The sequence below is a fragment of the Rana temporaria genome, chromosome 7, assembly GCF_905171775.1.
Source record: "Rana temporaria chromosome 7, aRanTem1.1, whole genome shotgun sequence".
Taxonomy (NCBI): Eukaryota; Metazoa; Chordata; class Amphibia; order Anura; family Ranidae; genus Rana; species Rana temporaria.
In genome coordinates, this window is record NC_053495.1 from 181842403 (window position 1) to 181867205 (window position 24803).

At 47.0% G+C, this 24803-nt stretch overlaps 1 protein-coding gene across 1 annotated transcript in view; it reads right to left on the reverse strand.

Moving 5' to 3' along the window:
• Nucleotides 1-8268: 8268 nt before the first annotated feature.
• The window catches only part of DNASE2B (deoxyribonuclease 2 beta), a 29148-nt gene continuing 12613 nt past the window's right edge, over nucleotides 8269-24803 (reverse strand). Inside the window, exons 4-6 of the mRNA XM_040360586.1 lie at nucleotides 15555-15716; nucleotides 13421-13618; nucleotides 8269-8724 (exon numbers count right to left, since the gene is read on the reverse strand). Of these exons, the coding sequence (XP_040216520.1) occupies nucleotides 8390-8724; nucleotides 13421-13618; nucleotides 15555-15716 (695 nt within the window). The 3' untranslated portion in view covers nucleotides 8269-8389. The remainder of the gene's footprint in view (nucleotides 8725-13420; nucleotides 13619-15554; nucleotides 15717-24803) is intronic.

The window sequence follows — 24803 nt, forward strand, 5'->3', positions numbered from 1 at the left end:
TAAGCGTTTATCGGTTGGTTTGCGCAAAATTTATAGCGTTTACAAAATAGGGGATAGTTTTATTGCATTTTTATAAAAAAATTTTTTTTACTACTAATGGCGGCGATCAGCGATTTTTTTCATGACTGCGACATTATGGCGGACACTTCGGACAATTTTGACACATTTTGACAGCAAAAAATGCATTTAAATTGCATTGTTTATTGTGAAAATGACAGTTGCAGTTTGGGAGTTAACCACAGGGGGCGCTGTAGGATTTAGTGTTCACTTAGTGTGTGTTTACAACTGTAGGGGGGTGTGGCTGTAGGTCTGACCTCATCGATCGAGTCTCCCTATAAAGGGGATCACTCGATTGATGCAGCCGCCACAGTGAAGCACGGGGAAGCCGTGTTTACATACGGCTCTCCCCGTTCTTCAGCTACAGGGAGCGATCGCAACGGGGCGGCTATTAACGAACAGCCGCGCCGTCGTCCCGGATCGCTCCCCGCTGGAATCCGACCGCCGCATGTAGCGGGGGGGTCCCGATCGGACCCCCGACCCGCGGAAAGGCGGGGACGTACCTGTACGCCCATATGCCTGTACGTGCCATTCTGTGGACGTACATATACATGCGGCGGTCGTCAAGTGGTTAAAAGTCAGCAGATACAAATACTGCAGCTGTTGATTTTTAATATATGGACACTTACCTGTCCAAGGCGCCCGCGATGTCAGCACCCGAAGCCGATTTGTCCCTCGGCTCACGGGTGGCCGCGCCGCCATCTTCGGTAAGGGAATCAGGAAGTGAAGCCTTGCGGCTTCACTTTCTGATTCTCTACTGCGAATGCGTGATCCCATTGGTCCCTGCTGTCTTCTGAGACCTATGTGTCTCCCAGAAGACAGCAAGGGGGGCGGAGTAGGCGCCGGACGTGGCGTAGGTCACCGCAGTGATCTACGCCTGGAAGTGGGAGCAAATATTAGACAGGTATCTGCTCCCTTTTCCCCCCTGAAAGGTGCCAAATGGGACACTGGAGAGGGAAAGGATTCCAAAAAGCGGAAGTTCCATTTTTGGGTGGCATCAGGCGGCGGTGTGTACATGCCAAACCTCCGCTACTTCCCAAAACTACCCAACGTGTAGCAATTGGCAGGTGGCAAGCCCACCCAACATGACCCATTCATCCAACTGGGAAGTGCCACAACTGAGTGTTGCAATACAACTTTTAATATAACTTATAGGAGATAACTGAAGACCTGACATGTGCACTGCCGAAAAATGTGTTCGTTTTCGTTTCATTTGTTTTTTTAGCTTTTTTCGGAAATGTGAAAATTTTGAATTTCGAAAATTCAAATTTTCAAATTTTCGAATTTCCATATTTTCGAGTTCTGAATCTTCGGATTTTCGAATTTTCGAATTTTAGAATTTCTGAAATTTAAGATTTCCGAATTTCAGAAATTTTCAGAAATTCGAAAATTTGGAATTCGAAAATTCTGAAATTGAAAAATTCGAAATTTTTGGAATTAACTAATTTGTCAAAATTCGTTAAAAAACTAATTTGGAACTAAACCGATTGCACATGTCTACTGCTGATGATGGTAAATAATGTGCTTGTAATAATCATACAGGAATGAACTGACACTAAGCGTAGATAATCACCCCAAACGCAGGGCGATTTCGCTCTCATTGGCCCTCTTATGATTCATCCCCCCTCCCTTCCTTGCAAACTCTCAGGAGAGTGAGAAAGAGAGAGAGAGGGAGAGAGAGATGTGCATGATGTCATAAGCCTAGGCTTTTTACCAAACAGGAAACAGGAAGTGGGCTGTATAAAGTATTTATTGGCAGAAAAAAAAATGTTGTACTATCCAAAGTTAAAACAACAAGGGCAGAAGATTTAATAGATGGAAAGTTGAAATGACTGAAGTTCTGCTTTAAGAGGGCTGTAGGGCTCACATATGTGAAAGTATTCATTTATAAAGGGGACGTCACAACGGAGGTGACGCAACGCGCGGGAGGAGGCAGGTAACGCTGATGCCAAGTGACAACAAATTGCGCTCACCAGATGGCTCTGGCCAGCAAGTGACCATAAAGCATGAAGTTACGCCTCAATCCATGGAATCCATTCAAACGATCTCCTCCCAAACGATCGTTCACATGTGTGGTGAACCAGGTCGTATGAGCCTGGGAACAGCCAGATCAAATCCTTAGTGTCTATCCTCTGCTTCAGTCACCCACATCTGCAAAGCAAGCTCCACAAAAAAGAGGCAGGGAAGGCAGATATAGTGTAGTGCAGGGTTTGACAAATTTGCTTGGAATCTAGGAGCCAGCTAAAAAAGTTAGGAGCCAGAAAACGCACCCCGTCCCACCGAGCTCGCGCGCAGAAACAAACGCATTCGTGAGTAGCGCATGCATATGTAAACAGTATTCAAACCACACATGTGAGGTATCGCCGCGATCGTTAGAGTGAGAGCAATAATTCTAGCCCTAGAACTCCTCTGTAACTCAAAAAATACAACCTGTAGATTTTTTTTAAACGTCACCTATGGAGATTTTAAAGGGTAAAAGTTTGTCGCCATTCCAAGAGCGGACGCAATTTTGAAGCGTGACATGTTGGGTTTCAATTCACTCGGCGTAACATTATCTTTCACAATATAAAAAAAATTGTGCTGACTTTACAGGTGTCTTATTTTTTTTATTAAAAAAAGTGTATTTTTTTCCCCAAAAAAGTTTGCTTGTAAGGCCGCTGCGCAAATACGATGTGACAGAAAGTATTGCAACGACCGCTATTTTATTCTCTAGGGTGTTAGAATAAAAAATATTTGTATAATGTTTGGGGGCTCTAATTAGAGGAAAGGAGATGACAGTGAAAAACACATTAGAATTGCTGGATTGCTGTTTTACTTGTAATGCCAACGGCCACCACAAGATGGCACACCACAAGATCACAGAAGGAAGCTTAGGCCTGCAGAAGGCCGCAAAGCCGCAGCTTCAATTACCGGCCGGCGTGGGCCCGCCGCGATTGCGTGGCAGGGGAGGTGGGGGCGCACGGAGACACAGGCGCACTGATTTTGTCGAGCCCTGGTGTAGTGTTGCTTGTTTATTGTTAAAAATGTCACTTACAATTTTTCAAGCAGAAGAGTGCAACAGCATGTAAGGAACAACCTAGTGCGATGGAAGTCCGTTCAGACAGCGCTATCTGACCAGAGGTGTATGCTGTGCATTAGGCAACCCCCCAGCAAAAGTGACGTAAAGTGCGTGTCAGACCTAGCTTCTATGCATTTCACGTTCCTGCATGATTTATGGTCACTTGCTGTCCAGAGCCATCTGGTGAGCGCAATTTGTTGTCACTTTGCGTGAAAAGTCACACATTTTATCAGGAACACAGATTTTATTTTTTACATGGTGTTTGGAGCAGAATCATTCAAAAAGATTTCTGGAGTTGTTTTGAACTTTTTATGACATACAGTAATACCTTGGATTGCGAGGATAATTTGTTCCAGAAACATGTTTGTAATCTAAGGTGATCAGATTTTTAAAATGAAATCCGGGGACATATTTTTTCTTTACTAGTAATGGCGTCAATCAGCGACTCTCTGCACGTTGCCGCCGCAGCCTCACAGCCTCTCAAGTCTTACTCTTTGGGCCCCGGCTACAACTGGATGGGGAGCGGAGGAAGATCACTCCGCCAGGGAAGGCAAGGAGATAGGCAGGTGGCTGGCCAGGACTTGAGCCAAGGCAGAAGAACATGAGAGCGGAGCTGAATGGGCATGCGCCCGAAACTGAAGAAATATTCCCTCCGCTCCGACCAGCACATGATCATCAGAAAGGGGCACAGATAATGGGGAAAATACACCCCCCCCCCCCCTATGCTAGTAGGCACGGCAGAGCAGGGGTGTGTAATTTTAATTTTTTTATTTTAATTCTGCACTGACTGTCTTTGAAATTGCCCCTGCCCCCTATTAAATCCAATCTGGGGACAAAACCAGGGACAGACTTGGTCCGGGGATAGTGTCCTCAATCAGGGGACTGTCCCCTGAAACTGGGGATGTCTGGTCTCCCTATTGTAATCCAAAGCATGCCCCAAGTTTTGCTGCTGTGCCCCAAGTGCCTCCACTGTGCCCCATGTGCTGCCACTGTGCCCCATATGCTGCCACTGTGCCCCAAATGCTGTCACTGTGCCCCAAGTGCTGCCACTGTGCCCCCTTGTCATCTGCCCGGCACTTACCTTGTATTGGGTGGCCAGCGGGTGACGGCGGCAGGCGGTGTATGTTTATTAAAAGCCAGCAGCTACACTTTTTGTAGCTGCTGACTTTTAATAAACATAAAAATTGTCTGGAACTCCCCTGTAATGGACGCACCGGTGTAGTGTCACATTCGGCTCCCTATCACAGAATGCTCCGGGAAGTGACGTTTTGTTGCCGCCATCTTGCTCCACCCCACACTCCTGCACAGTAATGATAGAGTGAGAAAGGGGCAAGCGGACATCTTGTTACACCCACCGGAGTTTTAGATTTCACAGTTATTTTCCACACAAAACAGAACTTATATGCTTAAATACAGTATTTGGAAATCCGACAGACTGTTTAAATGTTAAATTTTAAAAGCAGCAGCAAACCTGCTGACCTTACATGATTGATAATGTGACAGAACACCTCTGATTTTCACATTTAACATGTTTATCAGTCCGTCGGACTTCAAAATACTGTATTTAAGCATATAAGCTCCATTTGTGTTGAAAATAAAAAAAAACTCCGATGGGTGTAACAAGATGTCCGCTTGCCCCCTTCACACTCTATCATTACTGTGCAGGAGTGTGGGGTGTAGCAAGATGGCGGCGATGGAACGTGACTTCCGGAGCATTCTGTGATGGGTAGCAGAATGTGACAAGACACCGCTGACTTGTCGTTAGGGTTCCCCTAACGAGATGGTTCCTGTAAGGACTGCGCAGGCGCAATCCTTGCCGACAGAAATCTCCGAACCTCGGCCGGCATCCAGGCTCATTCTTTAACATCCCCGTGGATTGGAGGATGTTAAAAAAAGAGCCAGGAGGCAGAGCGAGCCGTCCGAGCGAAGCGAGGACGTGAGGCTGACTGGCCACTTTCCTCAAATTCCACGTCGCCCTGGATGCCGGCCGAGGTTTGGAGATTTCCGTCGGCAAGGATTGCGCCTGCGCAGTCCTTAAAGGAACCATCTCGTTAGCCGGAACCATATCGGCAAATCAGCGGCACTGCAAGCAGGAAACCCATACACCTTAGCTCGAAAGAAACAGAATAGTAATGAGTGTACTGAATATTAGATCACTGTCATTATACTGCCATCTTGTGGAAGAAATTGAAAACTACAGTTTTGTATAGTACTGTATATCAAGAAAGCTGGCCATACACAAGCCATGTTTTGGAGAATTTCAACCACTTTCCTTCCACACAGGAATAACACATATGATTGCAAATAATCACCTGAAACAAATGAACTATGAGTGTGATCGATCACCAGAATTCAGGCTTGGCTCACACATGTCCGTCTGCGGTTTGCAGTCCGGTACATTTCTTTTCACCGGTTCAGGTGTGAATTTTTGCCTGAATGCGTGTCTGAACTGGACCTAAAAAAACACAGGACCTTTTTCAAAACGGCACCGCAGCTGACCCGGACATGTGTGAAACGGCCTCAGACAATTGTGAAGTTGAAACTGACCAATAAGTTGACAGCTTTGATAAAATGTATTTAAAAGTTAAAAATGAAAAAAAAAAAAATGACAGCAATTTCATCAGAAGTGATCATATTTATTTCTGCCACGTGTGATAGTGGCAATTTCAGTTTTGGCGTGAGCGTTTGCCAGGAAGGGAAGGGAGTCATAAATGGACCAATGAGAGCAGCAGAGCTGAAGGTGTGTCTGTGTAAAACCAGGAAGTGAACAGACAGCAGCCTCAGCTGCCCACAGTTAAAATGGATGCAGCCAAACTCAGTGGAGGGAGATTTCTGCAAAATATTTGGCAAGTACAGAATCACAGTTTATATAAAATAATATGCAAAGTGGTCGGAGGGAAGCTTCAGAATGGAAAAATATGTTTTTATTACAAATTATGTGAGCAGACTGCAGTTCCCCTTTAAAGGGTCACTAAAGGCAAACTTTTTTTGTTATACTTACCTCCACTGTGCAGCTCGTTTTGCACAGAGTGGCCCCTAACGCTGTCTTCTGGGGTCCCTCGGCGGCTGTCTCAGCTCCTCCTCGCAAAAGCTTTCCACCTTCATGCGAGCTCGCATGGTGGAAAGCTTTTGCAAGCGCGCTCCCGTAATACAGCGGCGGGCATAGCCGCCGACTGTTTCACTCGACCACGCCCCCCAGCGTGCCGCGTCATCCGCTGTGATTGACAGCAGGGCCAGCAAATGGCGCTGCTATCAACCTGCCCAGCCTAGCCAATCAACGGCCAGGCTGGGAACCGAAGAGGATCACGTGGACGCGCGCAGGACTTTCGAGGGGTCAGGTAAGTAAAACGGGGGTTCGGGGGGGGGGGGGCGGTACCGTCGGATGTTTTTTCACCTTAATGCATAGGATGCATTAAGGTGAAAAAACATTTACCTTTACAACCCCTTTAAGGGTCCCGTTTGATGAGTTGGATGCCACTGACCAGTGAGGATGCAGACAGGGAAAAGGTTCATTCAGACCCAAAACACCCTGTAGAAACATGAAGAGATAGCCCGGCCACCGCACACCTCACCTAGCCCGAGGGGTTAGCAGGTAAGAGCAGCTGGGTGTGGTCTGGATGAATGGAGCTGAGGCTGCTTTAACCTGCTAACCACTTGGACCGGGTCAGGTGTGTGGCGGCCCGGCTATCTCTTCCTGTTTCAGTGTATTTTTTGTACTTTTTGAAAATGTTTTTAGACAGAAAATGAAAAACGAATACAGCCACTTCATGTAAGGACTGTGAACTGCAATACATTAACCTTTTGTTTTGGGGTTTAGATATGCTGTGAAGTAGAATTCAATGTTTTTTATCACTTTAATGTCATGCATAAAAGGGCCTGAAACGCCTATATGGGGAAGTATTGGAAATAAAAAGGATCAAGGCACATGTAATAAAAAACAAATTCAAAAATAAAACACAAAAGTACATTTTTTAGTAGCATATATTTAATTAAAATGCAACATTTTTATAACAGTGTTCAGGAGTCGGGTAAGTGTTGGGTCGGAAGTTAGAAAATCTAAAACAGACTTTTATTTTTCATTTGCAGTTGGAAGAAATACTGTCAAAGGCCCGGATTCACGTACAGCGGCGCATCTTTGTGCCGGCGTAGCGCATCTCATATGCGCTACGCCGACTTAACTCTGAGAGGCAAGAGCAGTATTCACAAAGCACTCGCTCCCAAACTTGCACCGGCGTAACGTAAATCGGCCGGCGTAAGCCCGCCTAATTCAAAGTAGGAAGGTAGTGGGCGTGATCTATTATAATGAAGCGTGACCCCATGTAAATGAAGGGTCGAACGAACGGCGCATGCGCGCGCATGCTCAGAATCACGTCGCATATACTCCCTAAGATACAACGGCGCAATGCCTACGACGTGAACGTAACCTACGCGCAGCCCCATTCACGTACGACTTAGGCCCCTTTCAGACTGGGGCGGGAGCTGCGGTGGCGGTGTAACGCCGCTAAAAATAGCAGCGCTATACCGCCGGGATTGCCGCGGGAATCAGCCGCTAGCAGTGCGGTATTAACCCCTGCTAGCGGCCGATAAAGGGTTAATACCGCCCGCAATGCGCCTCTATAGAGGCGCATTGCGGGCGGTATTGCCGCGGTTTCCCATTGTGTTCAATGGGAAGGAGCAGTATACATGCCGCTCCTCTCACCGCTCCAAAGATGCTGCTGACAGGAGATTTTTTCGTCTCCCGCCAGCGCATCGCCTCAGTGTGGAAGCCCTCGGGCTTTCACATTGAGTCTGCAGTGAAGGAGTTTTTCAGGCAGGATAGCAGCGCTATTTTTAGCGCTGTACCGCCTGAAAAACTCCTCAATGTGAAAGGGGCCTAACGTAAACGACGTAAAATACGACGGCTGTTCCGACGTCCATACCCTAACATGACTTACCCCTGCTTTATGAGGCTTAACTTTACGCCGGACGTACGCCTTACGTAAACGGCGTAGATTACAGCGACAGGGCCAAGTACGTTCGTGAATCGGTGTATCTCGGTCATTTACATATTCAAGGCGTAAATAAATGGAAGCGCCCCTTGCGGCCAGCGTAAATATGCGCCCAAGATACAACGGCGTAGGAGACTTAAAAGGAAAATTCAGGCGTATCTTGTTTTCTGAATCAGGCGCATAGATACGACGCCGCATCCGTGGACTTACGCGGCGTATCAGAAGATACGTCGGTGTAAGTCCTTTCTAAATCCGGGCCAAAAAGTCAAACCTGTAAATGAACATTCTATTTACATTCAGTGTAGTAGGCGACCATTCCCCAAAATGCTTTGAATATGAGCTTATTCTGGGTGCAAATGAAGCCTCCACTTCTCCATCTCTGCTCAGGATAGCGATTCAGGTCTCCAATGCATATCCAGCCCCCGCTGTACGCCCCGGAAACACACCACTTGGAATGATCGTTATGAGAGTAGAAGGAAAGGTTTTTCAGGGCGATCCTCCGTATGTTGTAGACGTGCCATCGCAGGGAGCAGTTCGATGGAAGCTCCTCCCCCTTGGGCTGCCATGTTTCTGTCAGTAAGTCTGAATCCAGAACTTGGGCCATCCAGGCTGTGAAGATATCTATTAGATAAGTATTGGGAAAGGAACCACACAGTGAAAGAGGAGCCGGTATGTAACATATATATACATTTACTCATCATTGGAGAAAAAATAAATTGTAACCCATAAGAACCAATCTGATTTTATGTTGAGTATGAGAGTTTGGAGACATTACTAATGGAATTAGAATAGTAAGAAAAAACACACTTATGTTTGTATCCAGTTCCAACCATAGGTGTGCGCAGCCTATTGCATTAGGACAGGGGTCTCAAACTAGTGGCCCTCCAGCTGTTGCAAAACTACAAGTCCCATGAGGCATTGCAAGGCTGACAGTTACAAGCACGACTCCCACAGGCAGAGGCATGATGGGTAGTTTTGCAACAGCTGGAGGACCACCAGTTTGAGACCCCTTTTTGTATTACTTTTTTACAATTTTATTTTTTTTGTATTTTTATACAATTTTTTTTTATGATTATTATTATTATTTTTTACAATTTTTTCTAAGCCCCATTGGGGGGCTTTGGTGAAATATCAGGAGTCTAAACAGACCCATGATGTCTCACTTTGGAGAAAAAGAAAGGGACTGCGGACATATAGGTAGATTCAGGTAGGGGCGCGCAAAACTAAGGCGGCGTAGCCTAGCGTGTTTACACTACGCCGCCTTAAGTAAGAGAGGCAAGTACTGTATTCTCAAAGTACTTGCCTCCTTACTTAGAGCGGCGTAGCGTAAATGCGGCGGGCGTAAGAGCGCCTAATTCAAATGTGTTGGAGGGGCGTATTTTATGGAAATGAGGCTTGACCTCACGTTTTTGACGCTTTTTTTTACTGCGCATGCGCCGGGCGCCTACATTTCCCAGCGTGCATTGCGGCTAAGTACGCTGCACGGGCCTATTGATTTTGACGTGGACGTAAACGACATAAATCCCGATTTGCGGACGACTTCCGCAAACGACGTAAACAAATCGAATCTCGCGGCGGGAACGGCGGCCATACTTTAACATTGTTATTCCACCTAATAGGTGGAATAACTTTAGGCCTGCTAATGCCTTACGGAAACGGCGTAAAACTACTGCGGCGGCCGGGCGTACGTTCGTGAATCGGCGTATCAACTCATTTACATATTCTACGCCGACCACAATGGAAGCGCCACCTAGCGGCCATCCAAAATATTGCAATCTAAGATAGGACGGCGCAAGCCGTCGTATCTTAGATATGTTTAAGCGTATCTCTGTTTGAGAATACACTTAAACATAAGTCGGCGTAGATTCTGAGTTAGGTCGGCTTATCTACTGATAAGTCGGCCTAACTCTTACTGAATGATTCCCCAGTCCCTTTTCCTTGCAGCCAAGCAGCAGGGGAGATCTGCGCAGCACAGGGTGATTAGGGTGTGCCCTGGCACACTTGGCATACCCTGTGCGCATGCCTATGGTTCCAACAATATAACAGAGCACTGTAGCAAGCCCAGAGACAACTAAACAATCTAACAATGGGGCACTATTTCTCCCTCTGACACCAATGATGAAGCACTATTCCTCCCACTGACACCAATGATCAGGCATTATTCCTCCCACTGACACCAATGATCAGGCACTATTCCTCCCACTGACACCAATGATGGGGCACTATTCCTCCCACTGACACCACTGATCACGAGAACAGGAATAGAACTGGAACCTTCCACTGTGGAAACTTGTTCCAGTGATCCTACTGCCACGGATTTCCCTCACTTTGTAGGGGTTTCCTCTCACTTCCTGTTGTTGATATGGGACAGAAAGCAAAGCAAAACCTGCCCTATGGGTGACAGATGGGGGAAAAAAAACTGACAGGAGTTTTAACCCTCCCTTACGCTATCCAAAATGTAAAAAAAAATTGCTTTCAGTTGCAATTTAATATTTTTTTATATAAATCACATTATTTACAGCACCTTCACCCATCTACCCTTTAAATGTTTGTTAACCCACAAAAAGAAAAAATAAATTTCGGATCCTAGTCCTTGGGAGCAGAGATTGCTGGCAAAGGGGCTCCAGAATAGGAGGTAAATGGAATATTGTCATACAGGGCAGGTAAGTATAACTTAAAGCGGAGTTCCGGCCACAATTTTACTTTTTAAATATGAATACCCCTGTAATACACAAGCTTAATGTATTCTAGTAAAGTTAGTCTGTAAACTAAGGTCCGTTTTGTTAGGTTGTTAGAGCATTTAGACACTTTATAAAATAGAAATTGACTGGGGCCATCTTAAGTGTGGGCATCATGAAGCCAGACTGTATGACTTCCTGGATTTCAGCCTTGCAGATCTCGCACATGCTCAGTGCTGCACAAGCAGTGAAATAGGTTTCAGATCAGGTTTCAGCACCTGTACTGTCCAAGTCACATGATTCTTCGAGACTGGGGACTGCACAGACTCCTGGAAAGTTACACCCACTACATTCCCAGGAGTCTGTGCGGTGTAGGTTAGGAAGCTTAAGCACCTAGGTGCAGGAAGAGGGAAGATTAACTATTCTGCCTAGCAACAACACTTTGAAGGCATCTAAAAAAAAAAAAAAAATTCTAAAAGGACTAATGACATCCTTTTAAAACTACTGAAGTAATGTTATATTTATGGGTGGAACTCCACTTTAATAAAATAAATAAATAAAAGCTTTACTGTCATTTTAAAAGACCACTTCTATCGTGGGGCGGACCCCCCGTTCTTGAAAAGGATACCGGGGGTTATGGTTGCTAGCTGCTACCATAACAATGGCATTCCTCTTCACAGTAGCAACACAAAACAACGGCGGGCGATCCGCCGCAAAGTGGTTAATGCAAGCAGTGGGGGTTATTTACAAAAGGCAAATCCACTTTGCACTACAAGTGCACTTGGAAGTGCAGTCGCTGTAAATCTGAAATGAGGGGAAGCTCTGCTGATTTTATAATCCAATCATTTGCAAGCTAAAATGCTGTTTTTTTATTTTCCTTTCATGTCCCCCTCAGCTCTACAGCGACTGCACTTCCAAGTGCAATGGCAGTGCACATGCAGTGCAAAGCGGATTTGCCTTTAGTAAATAACCCCCAGTGTGTCTGAATTAAAACTGGAATCAGCCTCTTTTAGTCCCTGTACAGAAAAGCTTGAACTGGCTGAGGAAGAAGCAGCACAAGGAGCCAATCCGTTGTGCTACATACAGTACAAGGAGCTAGGGTGACCACATGTCCAAACTACCATTCGGGGACACCCTCCCTTCCCAAAAATCAGCTTGTGCTATAACGAATCACAGCACAGGGATTGGACACAAGAGGCGGGATTTATGATTTCTCCAATCACAAGCAGGGGGCAGAATTGTGCTCCTCCAGGCATTCCAGGACAAGTACTGTCAGTGAGTAAAGCGGTGATGTGGCGGCCATTTTTGGGGGCATCAGATTGGCCCGGGGGGGGGGGGGGGGGGGGCTGTGTCAGTTTCATTCCGGGACACTGTATTGTCCTGGAATGAAGGTGCCCGGGACAGACCTGCAAAATGCGGGACTGTCCCGGCAATCCGGGACACGTGCTCACCCTACAAGGAGCATGCTTATCACTCTCACTCCCCAGTAACAGGGGGTGTTGGGAGTTTGAAGAGTAGATCTGTAGTATTTCTCAACTAACAGGGAAAAATCAGGTCTCCTGCCCCAGAGAGGACAGAGCCGTGTATATTTCAGATCTGAATGGGCACAAACACAAATCCTATACATGCTTTTCATCCGTGTATTTAGCTTTTTTCCTGGAATATGGCTTTAATTCTCAATTCAATGTTGTGCCTGGCTGTTAGAGATACACAGACCCCTAAAACAGGGGTCGACAAATCCCGGGCGCCAGGTCGCCATGGCGACTAGAAATAGTGTCCTGGCGACTTGGCTTGGAAGGTGGGCAAAACATTTTTTTGTGAGCTGGCGCCATCTGGTGGTGAGCCGTTGGTATTACAAGTTATTACCACCAGATGTGTAAGCTGGCGCCATCTGGTGGTGAGCCGTTGGTATTACAAGTTAAGCATTACAAGTTACAGCAATTCTAATGTCATTTTTCACTATTTTCACTGCCATCTTCTTCCCTCTAATTAGAACCCCCAAACATTATATATATTTTTTATCCTAACACCCTAGAGAATAAAATGGCGATCGTTGCAATACTTTCTGTCACGCCGTATTTGCGCGGCAGTCTTACAAGCGCACTTTTTTGGGAAAAAATTACACTTTTTTTAATTAAAAAATAAGACAACAGTAAAGTTATCCCCATTTTTTTTAATATTATGAAAGATAATGTTACGCCGAGTAAATTGATACCCAACATGTCACGCTTCAAAATTGCGTCCGCTCGTGAAATGTCGACAAACTTTTACCCTTTAAAATCTTCATAGGCGACGTTTAAAAAAATCTACAGGTTGCATGTTTTGAGTTACAGAGGAGGTCTAGGGCTAGAATTATTGCTCTCGCTCTACCAATCGCGGTGATACCTCACATGTGTGGTTTGAACACCGTTTACATATGCGGGCGCTGCTCACGTATGTGTTCGCTTCTGCGCGCAAGCTCGTCGGGACGGGGTGCGTTTTCTGGCTCCTAACTTTTTTAGCTGGCTCCTAGATTCCAAGCAAATTTGTCAACCCCTGCCCTAAAATAATGTTCCTTCACAAAAGGGATCACAGGCGCATGGAGACAATAGTCTTCAATGATGGCTCAATATTACTAAACAACCTCCTTATTTACTTACCATCCACAAAGTACTTGGATTTAGCAAAATTCTGAAATATTTCTCCTTCCGCTGATCTCAGTATAGCAATCCTGGTTTCATCTACCCAAGGAAAGCGCTTGCCGTGACATATGGTACACAGACCCCATAGATCTTCTCTGTACAGGTCGGGGATGGAGCAGTTGTAAACATTTGGGTTGTAGTACAGAAGTTGGGTAGCTGGTCAGCGATCCAATGAAAAATCCAGGAAAAATAAATCATGTTCATTAGTATTCATTTTATACATTTATTCAAATTTTGTTTTTGCTTGGCTTGTATAGAATAGCATTAACCACTTAAGACCCGGACCTTTATGCAGGTAAAGGACCTGGCCAGTTTTTGTGTTTTTGTGTGATTCGGCACTGCGTCGCTTTAATTGACAATTGCGCAGTCGTGCAACGTGGCTCCCAAACAAAATTGGCGTCCTTTTTTCCCCACAAATAAAGCTTTCTTTTGGTGGTATTTGATCACCTCTGCGGTTTTTATTTTTTTGCGCTATAAACAAAAATAAAGCGACAATTTTGAAAAAAAAACAATATTTTTGACTTTTTGCTATATTAAAGCGGTGGTTCACCCTCAATAACAACATTCTAGCATTAAATTAAGCATAGTAGCGCGAGCTACAGTATGCCTTTATTTATTTTTTTTGCCCCGTACTCACCGTTTAATCCTATAGTGAAGATTCAGACTCCCCGCGGGGAATGGGCGTTCCTATCCAGAGGGAAGATGATTGACGGCCGGCTATGGCACGTCACGCTCCCCGAAGATAGCCGGAGTAGGTCTCGGCTCTTCACGTCGCTATACGGCGCCTGCGCACAGACTAGGCGCAGGCGCCGTGAAGAGCCAAGTCCTATTTCGGCTATTTCCGGAGAAGCGTGACGCGCCAGAGCCAGCCGTCAATCATCTTCCCTCTGGATAGGAACGCCCATTCCCCGCGGGGAGTCTGAATCTTCACTATAGGATTAAACAGTGAGTACGGGGGAAAAAAAATAAAATAAAGGCATACTGTAGCTCGCGCTACTATGCTTAATTTAAAGGGGAGTTCCAGCCATTTGTATGTTTATTAAAAGTCAGCAGCAACCAAAAGTGTTGCTGCTGGCTTTTAATAAACAGGCACTTACCTGCTCCAGCGCTCCAGCGACGCGCCGGCCGGGGCTCCGCTCCTCTCCCCCCCTCCCCGGCCGGCGTCTTCATCTTCAGTGTGGGCACCCGGCCGTGACAGCTTTCGGCTTCACGGCCGGGCACCCACTGCGCATGCGCGAGCGCGAGCAGCGCGGCACTGCGCATGCGCGAGCGGCGCGGCCCGGCGCCGCGCCCTGTAATTGGCCAGGAGATCGCCTAGGACCTGTGACGTGTCCTAGGCGATCGCCTACAGCAGCCACTTCCTGAAGGCGACTAAGCTTAGTCGCCTTCAGGAAGGAGGAAGTGGGACAGGAAGTCCCACTCGTGCTGAAGCCCCCACTCCCCCCCCAAAAAAATTACATGCCAAATGTGGCATGTAAGGGGGAGAGGAGTGGGATAAGAGGAAGTTCCAAATTTGGGTGGAACTCCTCTTTAATGCTAGAAAAAAAAAATGTTATAGGGTGAACCCCCTCTTTAAATATCCCCAAAAAAGATATACATTTTTTTTCTCAGTTTAGGCTGATACGTATTCTTCTACCTATTTTTGGTAAAAAAAATCGCAATAAGCGATTGGTTTGCGAAAAATGTATAGCGTTTACAAAATAGGAGATAGTTTTATTGCAGATGGACGCGACTTGTCAGGCGGCTGTCGCCCCTGTGTGAATGGGCTCTTAGAGGCGCCTCTCTTCTCTTTTATACTCAGTTGTGACATGATGCTACTCTTATATCAAGACATCGCTTGTATATCAAGGCAACATTTATTAAAACATTTTGCTTGTCTTGCAAAACGCTCTCAAACCAAGTTACTCTCAAACCAAGGTTTTTCTGTAATTGAAGTTCCTGACCTGTACCTGCATTAGTGCATGCATTGTGCTGCTGCTGCTGCTACATGATTGGCTGCTTAGATAATTCTGTGTATAACCAGTGTTGCTAATAAAAGTGATGGTGAATGCCGTTTTGAATGAAAAGCAATCTCCTTTCAAAGCCTACTTACCAATTTGTTTAAACTGAAAATATTTGTAGGTCACACAGATGGCCGTCTGGCCAAAGAGTTTACCAGTATCGGGATAGCCAAAGCCATCCTCTGGGAATGGGGGGAAGTGAGGAATGCTGTGGATTAGCCAGAATCCCTGGTGCTGGTCAAAAAATAGAGTTCCTGGAAAGATACAAAGACATTCTTTTAGAGGGATTACAATAAGAACAGAACTCCATAAATGAAGTAAAACAAATCTACTAAGCTTGTTTTTTTTTTTTTTTTTTGGCTCCCTATAAGCAATCACTTTTCGTCTTTTCTCAGTGTAATTCGGTGGATGCCGACTAGCCACCATTGATAGTACTGACATGTTTTAAATCGCACAGTTCTGCCAGACCTGACAACCAGGGTTTTTTATGCTTTTCTTTTGCATGCAGTTTTAATGCATTTCACGTTTTACGTCCGTCCGTCCCCCCTTTAAACACACTGTAAAACACACTGTATATAGCTGGTTGCTAAAGGAGGGTGCCTGGAAGCCTGAAAGATGAATGTAAAAAAATAAAATAAATTTGCAAAAAAAATGGCATGGGGTTCACTTCCCCCCAGGTACTCCAGGTCTAGTATGGATTCAAAAGGGAACACCAAGCAAAAAAAAAAAAAAAAAATTGCCCCCCCCCCCCCAAAATCCATATCAGACCCTTATCCGAGCATGCCGCCCGGCAAATCAGGAAAGGGAGGGGGACGAGCGAGCACCCCGCCTCCTGAACCATACCAGGCCACATGCCCTCAACATTGGGGGCGGGTGCTTTGGGGCAGGGGGGCTCTGCATCCCCCCACCCCAAAGCCCCTTGCCCCCATGTTGATGAGGACAAGGGCCTCTTCCCGACAACCCTAGCCAGTGGTTGTTGGGATCTGCAGGCGGGGACTTATCAGAATCTGGAAGCCCCCCTTTAAGAAGTGGGCCACCAGATACCGCCCCCCCACCCCCATGTGAATGGGTATCAGGTACATCATACCCCTACCCATTCAGCAAAAAGCAGTGAAATGTACTAAAAACACAAGAGCCGGTTTTTGACAGTTCCTTTATTAATAGCTCTGTCTTCTCTAGCTGTCTCTTCCCATCATCTTCTCCTTCAGCCGTCTTCTCCTCGAGCTGTCTCTTCCCGCTGTCTTCTCCTTCCAGCCATCTCTTCCTGTCGTTTCCTACTCAAGCTGTCTCTTCCCGCTGTCTTCTCCTTCCAGCCGTCTCTTCCCGCTGTCTTCTCCTTCCAGCCATCTCTTCCTGCCGTCTTCTCCTCGAACTGTCTTATCCTGCCGCCGCGTCTCTTCCCACTGCTGTCTTCTTCCTCGCCGCCGGTTACCCTCTAAATAAAAAAAAAAAGCCGCTCTTGTTCTGTTGATGACTTCATCTGTTTTGTTGTCGCCCGCTCTCTGCCAACTCTTATATAGCCATGGGGTGTGGCTAACCGATGACATTACCCAGAGAGCAAAATCGTTGGAGGGACAATATCTCCATTCTGAAGTATAGGATAGCTACAATTGCTTTATACCCCCCTGTAAATGAGGGTTTGAAAGATCAACTATGGAATACTGAGCAATAAATTGAACATGCTGTAATTATGATAACGCTATATTACTCATCAATATAGTTTGAAAAGAGTTTTGATAGATGCTAGGTGCACCATATTTATGGTAAACGTTTGGATTGCTGCTTTCTTTAAAGTGGATTAAGAGATCACGGTGGACTAGTCAACTGGGAGAAAAATATATAAGACCAACTGTGCTGGAATGTCTATATACAAATACAGGTGTGAGGGGTTAGCTCGGTAGCGGGGTGTGTGACCAGGGCCGATCCTAGGGTCACATGCGCCTGGGTGCAGAAATATTTCTGGTGCCCCTACAAGGGCGTGGTCACCTTACGAACTCCTCCCCCTTTACAAATGTTTATATGGCAACGATTCAAACACAGAAATGCTCCCCCTAAGGAGTTATCGTTACCCTGGGATCCTCCCACAAACTCTTAACAATAAACAAAATACAGGAAGAGAAGCAGAGTACTCTAATTGGACCTGGAGGGAGGTCTCTCTAATGGGCACAGAAAGGGCCTCTGTTAGAGAGTCTGTTTATAAAGAGCCCCCAAAGGAGATGGTCAGAGACTGCAGACATGGTACAAGAGATCAATGCAGCCTCACCAGTGCCCATCAAATGCAGCCTTACCAGTGCCCACCAATTGTAGTCTTACCAGTGCCCACCAAATGCAGCCTTACCAGTGGTCACCAATTGTAGCCTTACCAGTGCCCACCAAATGCAGCCTTACCAGTGGTCACCAATTGTAGCCTTACCAGTGCCCACAAAATGCAGCCTTATTAGTGCCCAAAAAATGCAGCCTTATTAGTGCCCACAAATTGCAGCCTTATTAGTGCCCAAAAAAAGCAGCCTTATTAGTGCCCACAAAAAGCAGCCTTATTAGTGCCCACAAAATGCAGCCTTATTAGTGCCCACAAAATGCAGCCTTATTAGTGCCGACCAAATTGGTGAGCATTGGTAGGCTGCAGCCTACCAGTGCCCAACAAATGGAGTCTATCATTGCTCACCAATTGTAACCTACCAGTGCCCATCAAATGAAGCATACCAGTGCCCCCACTCTGATCACACATGCCACTACCCTGATTACACCCCTGGATACCCCTCTACACACTGCAGAGAGGTGGATTTGAGAGAGAGAGAGAGGGAGGTAGAGCAGAGAGAGAGGTGGGGCAGAGAGAGAGAGAGAGAAAGAAAGAAAGAGATGGGGCAGAGAGAGAGAGGTGGGGCAGAGAGAGGAGAGAGAGAGGGGTGGGGCAGAGAGAGGAGAGAGAGAGGGGTGGGGCAGAGAGAGAGAGAGAAGTGAGGCAGAGAGAGAGGTGAGGCAGAGAGAGAGGTGAGGCAGAGAGAGAGAGAGGTGAGGCAGAGAGAGAGAGAGGTGAGGCAGAGAGAGAGAGAGGTGAGGCAGAGAGAGAGAGAGGTGAAGCAGAGAGAGAGAGGTGGGGCAGAAAGAGAGAGGTGGGGCAGACAGAGAGGTGGGGCAGAAAGAGAGAGAGGTGGGGCAGAGAGAGAGAGAGAGAGAGAGGTGGGGCAGAGAGAGAGAGAGAGAGGTGGGGCAGAGAGAGAGAGGTGAGGCAGAGAGAGAGAGAGAGATGAGAGAGAGTTAAGGCAGAGAGAGAGAGAGATGAGAGAGAGTTAAGACAGAGAGAGAGGTGTGAGGCAGAGAGAGAGAGGTGTGAGGCATAGAGAGAGAGAGGTGAGGCAGAGAGAGAGAGGTGAGGCAGAGAGAGAGGTGAGGCAGAGAGAGAGAGAGAGAGGTGAGGCAGAGAGAGGTGAGGCAGAGAGAGAGAGAGGTGAGGCAGAGGTGAGGGAGGGAGAGAGAGAGTTGAGGCAGAGTGAGGGAGAGAGAGCGAGATGAGGCAGAGAGAGAGAGAGAGAGAGCGCGCGAGATGAGGCAGAGAGAGAGAGCGCGAGATGAGGCAGAGAGAGCGAGATGAGGCAGAGAGAGAGAGAGCGAGATGAGGCAGAGAGAGAGAGAGCGAGATGAGGCAGAGAGAGAGAGCGAGATGAGGCAGAGAGAGAGAGCGAGATGAGGCAGAGAGAGAGAGCGAGATGAGGCAGAGAGAGAGAGCGAGGTGGGGCAGAGAGAGAGAGCGAGGTGGGGCAGAGAGAGAGAGCGAGGTGGGGCAGAGAGAGAGAGCGAGGTGGGGCAGAGAGAGAGGTGGGGCAGAGAGAGAGAGAGGGATAGGAAGATAGGTCTGTGTTCGTGTATGATGCCAAGAACCTTCTTGTTCCGGGAGGTGCTCTGCTGCTTCTTGCAGCAGCTCCCTGGCAGCTTGCGCGGCGCGCCTACCACTCGTCCTTGTCCTCCTGCTGATGCTGGAGCCTGGAGGAGACGTGTCCAGCGACATCACATCAGTGTCGCTTTGAAATCTCCCGCCCACACCCCTTCCCAGGCACAGATTGGCTGCAAAAGGGGTTGTGGGCGGGCACAAGGGGGTACATGGGGAGGAGGTGAGGCGGACTTAACTAACCTCCTCTTCCCTTCGTGGAATACAGCGGGCGCCGGGGCAGGAGATGTAGCCACTGCTGTGGGCGGGTCACGGCGCCCTCACTGACATGCGCTCGTGACTTGACTAGCACGACACATCGATTGGCGCGCCGCTCAGCAGCGCTATTTACCACCAGCGGCGCTGTGGCAGCCAACTCGTTGGCAACACACTCGGGACCAATGGTGCTCCTTTGGCGCCCCCTCCCCTGTGGCGCCTGGGTGCAGTGCACCCCGTGCACCCCGTCTAGGACCGGCCCTGTGTGTGACCCCTTGGATGGGTTCACCACACACTGAATTTCTACAGACTGGCAGTCAAAGACGGTTGAAAACAAAGTTTCTGGATTATTTTTCCATCTTGCTGGAAAACAATTGCAAGCATCCAAACAGCATAAACAAAATCAAACATAAAATAAATCCTAGCCACACAGGAACCTATCTATGAAGTCTAACACAGCCTACTGCTGGGTAGACAGTGCTGGTCATACAGCACAAACAATAGTCTTTTGATTTTTATCACACAGAAAAATCAATCCTCTCCTCACCTTCACAGAAGACCTTCTGGCACTGCTCTCCTACTCACACAGCCTTAGGAGTGATGCAGCCAATTAGTGGTAACCCTCTGGACTTCTTATAGAGGCCTTTAATTTCCTCACTCTGAACAGCTGGAGTCTTTCAACTCCCTTAGACCTTGTCTGGCTATTTCTCGCAGCCGACGCCTAATAATGATTAGTGTATTGTCTAAGCAAGGCAGAAATGTATGTCCCGTTTGTGACAACACCCACAGATTTACCTGACTTCCTGTCACACAGGATATACATATATATTTCAATAATTGGCTTTTTAAAGGCTAATGGTAAAATTAGAAGCCATGTCTACCATTAACTAAATCTTTATGGTGAGTGACAACCTTTTTAGGCACCATGCTAATTGATTGGGTCATCATAGCAGTCATAGAATCAAGGCTAAATAGTGGACATTGTGCACAATCTGTAGAAGGGCCGATTCACCAAGTAACAGCTCCAGAACAGACATCTAAACTGTAGACATCTGTAGCATGAAACCCGTCTGTGTGCGTTCACTGGATGCATCATTAGTTCCAATCACCATATGAGACTAACATCATCCCTTGTGCCACGTGTAATTAGAATACTAACCACCACAAGAATAATATATGTGACTGTTTCAAGGACATTAGAGTGTAAGAGACAATTGTAACGCATCCTTGACTGGCTCCATAAGCGTCATATTGGTGTATGACCTGCAATTCTTATTGATGCCATTACCAACAGAATATTGGGGCATTACTAGGATTGCAACATTTCTAGAACATCCTTGGGCACTCTGAGGAAAGTACAGACATATTCATTGTGCGAACAGTGGGAGGGGCTTAAAGAGGTAGGGGTAAATAAAACCTGAGTCTATTCTGCTCTGGGTCACAGGGTGCAGGGGTCATGAGTGCATAGAATGCAGGGTTAAGGAATGCATGACACACAGAGTGTAAAACACAAAATGCAAGGGTCAGAAATGTGTAATATAGAGTGTATGGGTCAGGAGTATTTACTGCATAGAGTGCAGGAGTAAGTAGCTCACAGAGTGCCTCCCTAGCAAAAATGTGTAATATAGAGCGTATGGGTCAGGAGTATTTACTGCATAGAGTGCAGGAGTCAGGAGTAAGTAGCTCACAGAGTGCCTCCCTAGCAAAAATGACCCACTCTTTCTAATAAAATCCCCCACTCACCATGACAAAGCCACCTCCAGAACAAATGACCCCCTCCCTCCCTGAATTGTACTCACCAGACCTTGCCATTGCGTTGCATCTACTATTCTGCTACCCCAGGTCCCAAAACCTGCATAATTCACATATTGAAGAAAGAAATTGGGTTCTTGTAGTGTGGGGCCTGGGGCACCCTCTGGCTTGAAAAAGTGGCGTTGGCTTCAAAACATGTTTTCACCCCCCTGACATCACTTCCTGTTTTATCATTTCCTGTCCTTGCATGCTCTCCATCAATCCACATGTGCTGCTTTCTGTCCTGAGGCTACCTGGTCACCCTGGGTACCACATTCCACTCCTTGCAGCAGCAGCAGCTCCATCTTGGGATCCGGGATGCCTCCTCCTCCCAGCTGCAGATCCACCAATGACTGCAATGCATGAGATCATCCACAAACTGTGAGTTGCCAATTATTGTGTGCTGTATCCACCTCTCCACCTTGCTGCAATTAGATTGGTGCCCCCTTGGTGTCTCTCTTAGCTATTGCAGGTGCCATCCGGACCATATCCAGTGTATCCATTGTGACAGTCCCCTTGGTGTCCTCCCCAGCTGGCAATCCTTGATAAGTATTATCTGTCTTACTTTATGTGAGTTGCTAATTGTCTTCCTTTAATAAATGTTTACACACCCACTACACCTAGTCTGAACACTTTTATCTTTTTGTCGGTTTGGTGCTTAGAGATCTCTTTAATCTCTCAGATATGCTGCATTAGGTGTGCTGGATTCTTCAGCGGTTTTTAAAGCCAAAGGATTTATCCTGAGGATCTGGACCACACTGTACTTTCCATCAATGTAGTTTGTCCCAGCCCAGGCTGCACCCATCGTGCCATATTGACATTTTTTAACCTTGCACTCACTGGGAATGTTTGAGTCCTGGGGACCAGTGGCGGTTCGTCCATAGAGGGCGCTGGAGCGCCGCCCCCTCTGGCTCCGCACCGCCACTGACTAATAACATAGATTCATTGCATTGCATGAATCGATGTTATTGTCGCCGCTGCCACTGGTCTCTTCAGATGGCCGGACCTAGAGCGCCGGCCCCCTGAATAACGGCAGCTGGTTGGCTGTACGGAAGTGCCTATCAGAGCCAGCGGCCCTCAGGCTGTAGTCGGCTTCCGAATGCTTATCCTCGGGATGTACTGGCGGTGCGTTCCTTGGATAAGACTGACAGGCGATCAGGTTCACCGGTTCTGGCTATCGGTAACCTGATTGGCTAAAGCGTCATCGAGGGCGGGAGAAGACATCGAGGGACGTGGATGGCTGACTCTAGTAAAGGTAAGTGCCGGGTGGGGGAAGAGGCATTTTACAGGGCACAGTGGCGACGAAGGGCACAGTGACATCAATGGGCACAGTGGCGACAATGGGCACAGTGGGGACAATTGGCACAGAGGCATGAATAGGCACAGTGGCGACAATTTGGCACAGTGGGGACAATTGGCACAGCGGCATGAATGGGCACAGTGGCGACAATTTGGCACAGTGGCGACAATTAAAGGGCACAGTGGTAACAATTGGCACAGTGGCGACAATTGATGGCACAGTGGCTGTGTTTGATGGCATGGCACAGTGGCTGCGTTTGATGGCATGGCACAGTGGCTGCGTTTGATGGCATGGCACAGTGGCTGCGTTTGATGGCATGGCACAGTGGTGACAATTGATGGCACAGTGGCTGCGTTTGATGGCATGGCACGGTGGCTGCGTTTGATGGCATGGCACAGTGCCTGCGTTTGATGGCATGGCACAGTGGCTGCGTTTGATGGCATGGCACAGTGGTGCGAGATGATGGCACAGTGGCTGCGTTTGATGGCATGGCACAGTGACTGCATTTGATGGCATGGCACAGTGGTGACAATTGATGGCACAGTGGCTGCGTTTGATGGCATGGCACAGTGGTGACAATTGATGGCACAGTGGCTGCATTTGATGGGCACAGTGAGGCTGCAATTTTTTTTGTTTGCGTCCCCCCAAAAATTTTGAGCACCAGCCGCCACTGCTGGGGACATACCATTCAAAACCATTTCAATCACGAACAAATGGCAACCTTAAAGTGAAATGTATTCAGATAATTTGAACTGAGGTCCAGTTGGCTTTTATATACTGACTTTAATGCATGTGTTTTTTTTTAATAAGGCAATTTCAGTTTACCGGCCTATTAAGGATAATAATATTTTTCGCATTGTAAGCACAGTGTTCAAAGTACAGTTGGAGATGTTTGTCCATACCAGTTAGTTAACTATTGCAGAAGCCTCTACTTTCCTCTTTAAATACAACATATAGTGGTTTTAGGTTTTGGCCGTCTAACAGTACTGAAAGTTGAATGAAAACAAGCTAATTTTTAACTGACTAATTGATATTGATCCACAGAGGCTATGTGTGAGGTTAGAAACTTCTGGTCATGATCTTGCTTTGACCTTCTGAAGGAACAAGCGTAAAAACGTCAACAGTTTTCATTAACTGGGGAAGGTACACATAGAGGCTTTTCAAACCAAAAAAAAACAAAACAGATGACTGTGCTGAGAAGATGAGAGGACATACAGCTTGGAATGAACACACCGCTCTAAGCCATATTACTGCCCTGTACACACGACCTTTGTCCACCCAAAATCACATCGGAGTTCCGACGGAATTCCATAGGAGTAAAAGACAACATGTAAACATCTAGGGCCAGATTCACAAAGAGATACGACGGTGTATCTACAGATACACCATCGTATCTCTGACGTAAACTGGTCCTATCTATGCGCCTGATTCATAGAATCAGATACGCATAGATAGGGCTAAGATCTGACAGTGTTACACTGTGTTACACTGTCGGATCTTTTTTTAAATTTAAAAATGGCGCCGGGGGCATTCCCGCTGATTTCCGATAAATAATATGTAAATCAGCGAGATACGCAAATTCACGAACGTACGCGGACCCGTCGCATTCTTTTTACGTCGTTTCCGTAGCGGTTTTCCGTCGTATACTTACCCTTTCTTTTATCAGGCGCAGCCAATGTTAAGTATAGCCGGCGTTCCCGCGTCGAATTTGAAATTTCCTACGTCGTTTGCGTACGCCGATTCACGAACACGCGCGTCGCAAGTCCCGCTCACGTCGCAACCACTGACGTCCTATTGACGTCAGTGGGAGCAATGCACGCCGGGAAATTCCCCGGACGACGCATGCGTATTTAAATCGGCGCGGGAACGCGCCTGATTTAAATATGACACTCCCCTAGCCGCGGAATTTGAATTCCGCTGGGGGATTTAGGATCCGCCGTCGCAAGTTTGGAGGTAAGTGGTTTGTGAATTAGCCACTTGCCTCCTAAACTTGCGGGAGCGGATCTTAATTCACGTAGATCGAGCGGATCTATAGATCCGCTGAGCTACGTGAATCTGGCCCCTAAACTCCAATGGGATTCATCGGAATTTCCGATGGAATTACTCCGA